The sequence below is a fragment of the Teleopsis dalmanni genome, chromosome 2 (assembly GCF_002237135.1).
Source record: "Teleopsis dalmanni isolate 2A chromosome 2, ASM223713v2, whole genome shotgun sequence".
NCBI lineage: Eukaryota > Metazoa > Arthropoda > Insecta > Diptera > Diopsidae > Teleopsis > Teleopsis dalmanni.
The window spans coordinates 129,335,233-129,340,836 of record NC_051847.1 but is presented as its reverse complement, the minus strand read 5'-3'; the positions used below and the strand labels follow the sequence as shown (position 1 = coordinate 129,340,836).

The window sequence follows — 5,604 nt, the reverse complement described above, 5'->3', positions numbered from 1 at the left end:
TAATGTTCAAATAGTCGGTTGATATACGAGATGTGTGAGTACTAGCATTTTCTTGGTGGAGATGGAGAATGATCCGACGGCTTTTGTTTGTTTTCCGTCACTGGAAGTCACTGAAGAATTTCGATAAACAAATAATTGTACTCGTAACCATTCGAAATTGGTCGTTTTACGTTACTCTAATGGTATAGTTGCCACATGACCAGTTTTCCCCAAAAAACAAACATTTGTTTCGAAGTTCTTCGAGTGCGAACAAGTTTTGTTGGATTTGGTACACTTTAAAACACCAATACAGTCGACTGCAGTTTAAGTTTTGGCTCATACGCATATATTCATGATTCATTATCTGTTACAATCTCATATACCAGTACATACTCTGAAACTAAGTTGATCGGTGCACTCTTATCTTTATAATCCATGTCGAAAGCGTTAATTCCAAATCACTGTATATAACAAAAATAACGCTATTTTGAGAAAAACCTAAGGTAGGTTATGACCACAATCAGTGTTATCAAGGCTCAAAATATAAATAGTGTCCCTCGTATGTTATATAACGAAGAGAATCCGTATATTGATAAGAATATCAACATATTATATGATAGATGTACAATAGTTAAACGTGTAGATTCTATAATTATGAGCACTGTTAAGCTTAACAAACCTAACATATTTTAGCTCGCTTGTAATCACGCTTATGGAGCAAATAAATATTGTAAATATTTACGTTTATAAGTTCAATAACTTCACATATTGTATTTATGCTTATGCAGCAATATGTGAAATTTTAATTATTATTTTAGTCACCAATAATTGTAATTATTATTATGCTTAGTAAGTAATTTTATACTATATAAGGAAACAATATTAATAATAAAGATTGAAAGCGAAAACAATCGTCTTTACTTCACAATCAAAAATTGGTTATTGGTAGATGTGCCTTTTAACCACTGTAGAAACAAAATAAAAATTATTTACTTACTTGGCTAGCGGTTTATGTGCCTGCAAGCCTTTCATCTTAACTACCTGATTATTGGTTTATGTGCCTAATAGTCAGTGTAACAAAGTAAGCAAATACAGACATTGATACCACCTCAGATTATGTGGTATACATTGGTGACCCCGACGTGATTGGCAAGAGCAACTCAGTGTGAGCCAGCAGCGTTTACAAAAAACCTTCATTGAAAACAACTTGTTTCAACGGAAATACAATAACCATGGATCCAAAATCAATATCCACTTTAACTGACCAGCAGGATTCAATTGGTTCAGAGATCGACAGAATCATTCGCAACTTCAAGAAGGACTCACCCAGCAGGAAAACACGTCAATATCTCGAAGATCGTAAAACAACTTTAGAACAGTTATTAGCTGACTTCAAGGCTAATGATGAGCAACTACAACAAGCCGATGTACTAGCAAGAACATCGGACTATTTCACACAAGATTACGGCATGGTAATCATAAATTTGGGTAACAAATATATCACCACAATAACTCAAGAGCTGGAAGCATTACTCATTAAGGCTCAACCATCAACAATAAAGGGGTTGGACCTTCAGATAAATAATGATGTTGAAGCTCCTGAAATAGTATTACCTACTGGTGGTCAAGAGAATGAAATTAATCAGGCATTAGTCAACAGACGAAATGCAGTGTGTAAATCAATCAATCGTCTCATCCACAATGTGAGACAAGATAACCAGCAACAGGTACCACAATATTTTGCAGTAAAATTAGCTACGCTTACCAAGTTATGGGATCAGGCTGAAGGTTTAAATTTTACTATTCAGGAACGGCAAGACAACCCTCCTGATTGCAATCATTATCTAGCACTTGAACAATTGGTGCAAGATACAATGGTGGAATGGACTAGTAAGTCGACCAAGATTGAGACATCAATTAGGTCAACTTATCAATCATCGGCTACTTTGCCAACAATATCTCTTCCAAAGTTCAGTGGAGATTATTTGAGTTGGCGACAATTCAGTGACCTGTTTGTACAACTGATACACAATCAAAGAATATCAGACTCACAGAAACTCTGGTATTTGAAAACCAATATTCAAGGCGAAGCTGAAGCACTCATCAAGCATTTGCAAATATCAGATGCAAATTATGAGACGGCATGGCAATTACTACAAAGTAGATATGAGAATAAAAGAGTTCTAGTATCAGCAGTTTTGCAACGTTTGACAGCTCAAAACTCTTTATATGACCATCCAACAGTCCAAGCCATTAAAAATATGCATGACACAACAAAGGAAAGTCTATGTGAACTTCATAATTTAAATATTGAAACATCAACTTGGGATCCAATTTTAGTTCACATACTATTAAAAAAATTGGATAAAGGTACACATTGCAGTTTTGAACAAACTCTTACTAACCCAAAGGAGATGCCCACAATAAAACAATTCTTAGAATTTTTAGAATTGAGATTTCAGTCACTTGAGGCTATAGGTCTACGAGACAATGCAGTATATAAACCCAACAAAAGGATAGCCGTAACTATGGTTTGTTCAGATCTATGTAAAGTTTGTAATACAGATAAACATCCGATCTACTATTGCAAAAGGTTCATTGAAATGACTCCTCCTGAACGATTAAATTGGATTCAACGACAAAAACTATGTGTGAATTGTTTCAAATCCGATCATAAAGCAAAGGTTTGTGAAGCTGGATCATGTAAAAAATGTGCCAAGAAGCATAACACTTTGCTCCATTTAGAGCAACAGTCACCTAAACCTTCAAGGGCACCAGCAACAAACACAAAGTCAACCACAACATTGATCAACGCTAATGAATCGCCATCCATACCAGCAACAACTAATGCAAAGTGTACTCGTAATTACGTTCTGCTAGCCACTGCAAAGGTGCGCATTATTGCAAACAATGGACGAACGTGTGATGTTCGTGCCATACTCGACTCAGGGTCTCAAGTTAACCTAGTAACCCAAAGAGTAATCAACAAGTTATCTTTAATTACCACAAATTCAAATCTATCGATCGAAGGTATTGGCCGTCAATTCGGGAACTCAAAATCTCGCGTAAATGTTGAACTGCAGGCTACTAATGGAAGCTTCAGGACGAGACTAGAGGCATTTGTACTGCCACAAATAATATCAGCACAACCGTCACGAGACCTAGATATCTCGGATTGGCAGATCCCACAGAATGTAGAATTAGCAGACCCCAGCTTTAACAGATCTGGAAGAATTGACATGCTGATTGGTGCTGAATTCTATCATACTCTACTTCAACCAGAACAATTGACAATAGGAAAGAATTCGCCACTGTTACAAAATTCGGTTCTAGGTTGGTTGGTGGTTGGTAAGACTAAAACTACAACAGATATTAAACCAACATGCGCTATTACTACAGGAGAGGTTGGTGAAATGTCAGAAATGATAGAACGATTTTGGAAGTTAGATAACATTGAGACTGCAGAAAGGGTTTTGACTGTATCTGAGAAATGGTGTGAAAATCACTTTACTAATCATGTAAAGACAAATCGCGATGGTCGTTTCATTGTACGCTTACCTTTTCGCGATGATCCCACAACACTTGGTAGATCGCGTGAGATAGCATTCAATCGATTTTGTTCTCTGGAAAGGAAGTTACAAAAGGACCCAAATTTATACAAGGAATACATAAAATTCATGGATGACTACGAGTCATTAGGTCACATGGAAAAAGTTTGCCCAAAGGATGTCAAAGGATCACAATATTTCATTCCTCATCATTGTGTCTTGAAACCTGACAGCACTACAACCAAATTGAGAGTTGTCTTTGATGCATCAGCAAAAACATCAAGCGGTTTAGCACTAAACGATATTTTGCACAAAGGTCCAACAGTGCAAAGTGATCTTTTTTCAATACTGTTGCGTTTTAGAATACACCGGTTTGTATTTACGGCCGATATTGAGAAAATGTACCGGCAAATTCAAGTACATGATGAAGATACAGCACAGCAGCTGATAATCTGGAGAAAAAGTGCTGATGATATTATACAATATTACCGACTGAAAACGGTTACATATGGAACAAAGTCAGCCCCTTATCTTGCAACAAAATGTCTTCAACACCTTGCGAAACATAATATGACCAACTATCCGCTTGGAGCACCTGCATTACTTAATGATTTTTATGTAGATGACTGTTTATGCGGAACTAACAGCATCATTACCGCCTTAGACACTCAACAACAACTTACGGAACTGCTCAGTAAATCAGGATTTAAGCTGAGAAAATGGTGCTCAAATAATACACGACTCCTACAAAACATTCCGATAGAAGACCAAGAAATCAACCTTGATTTAGATGACTCAGCCATAAAGCCAACAAAAACATTAGGCATTATTTGGCTCCCGAAATCAGACGAATTTTGCGGTAAGGCAGAGATGTCATCAGAGCAACCCATCACGAAGCGGATTGTGGCATCGGACTTAGCTCGAATTTTTGATCCTTTGGGAATTTTTGGCCCCATTACTGTAACAGCTAAAATATTCATGCAGGAATTGTGGCAACAAAACTATTCCTGGGATGCGGAACTGTTACCTCAGGCTCAGCTAGAATGGAAGCGGTTTAGAACTGACTTACAAACATTAAATACTGTGAAAGTACCCAGACATATTTTTAATTCGAAGGTTCCCTGTTCGATTCAATTACACGTGTTTACGGATGCATCAGAGAAGGCATATGGAGCAGCTATGTACGTGCGAGCAATATATAGTGATAAGACAATAACATCGAGACTATTGTGCGCCAAATCTAGAATAGCACCATTAAAGAAACAGACACTTCCACGACTAGAACTCTGCGCAGCATTGCTGGGAGTCGAATTAGCAGAAAGAGTTAAACAAGATTTAAAGTATCAAAACGTGCCAACCTACTTTTGGTCCGATTCCAAAATTGTTTTGTCATGGATAATATCTTCATCTGCCTCATTGCACACATTCGTAGCAAATCGTATTAGCAAAATTCAAGAGATGTCACATGCTGATCAATGGCATCATGTGGTATCAAAGGATAATCCTGCTGACATCATTTCCAGAGGAATAAAGGTTAAAATGTTCAATTATTCACATATATGGTTTTTTGGTCCACTCTTTCTTCATGGAAGCAACGAATTTTGGCAACAGCCAAACCCAAAGGCATTTAACATCTCAACTGATATCGAAAGACGACAAGGACATACAGTTAACATTATCATTCAAACGACTGGTTCTGATCACATGATAAATCAAATTGATCATCGAAACTGATTTAGATACCTTCAAAGAACAATTGCTTATGTTCGCCGTGTATTTCATCGCACACAATCACCAACAAGAACACTTCTCCAAAAGAATTACGAGATGCATTAGTCTTCATAATTAAAACTATTCAGGGCTCAGAATTTGCAAAAGAAATCTCTGATTTAAAACAATGTAAAGCAGTCAACAGTTCGAGTCAACTAAATACTTTAGCACCGTTCATTGACGAACAAGGTGTACTTCGTGTTGGAGGAAGGCTTGAAGCATCAACATTGCCATATGATGCTAAACACCCAATGGTAATTCCTTACAATCACTCAATAGTGAAATTGATGTTCAAAATGAAACATGA

General features: G+C 36.9%; 1 protein-coding gene across 1 annotated transcript in view; it reads left to right on the top strand.

The window, feature by feature from the left end:
- The first annotated feature begins 1,211 nt into the window (after positions 1–1,211).
- Positions 1,212–5,604, top strand: part of LOC119675705 — a 13,299-nt gene continuing 8,906 nt past the window's right edge. The window contains exons 1-2 of the mRNA XM_038086910.1: positions 1,212–5,060; positions 5,387–5,551. Of these exons, the coding sequence (XP_037942838.1) occupies positions 1,212–5,060; positions 5,387–5,551 (4,014 nt within the window). The remainder of the gene's footprint in view (positions 5,061–5,386; positions 5,552–5,604) is intronic.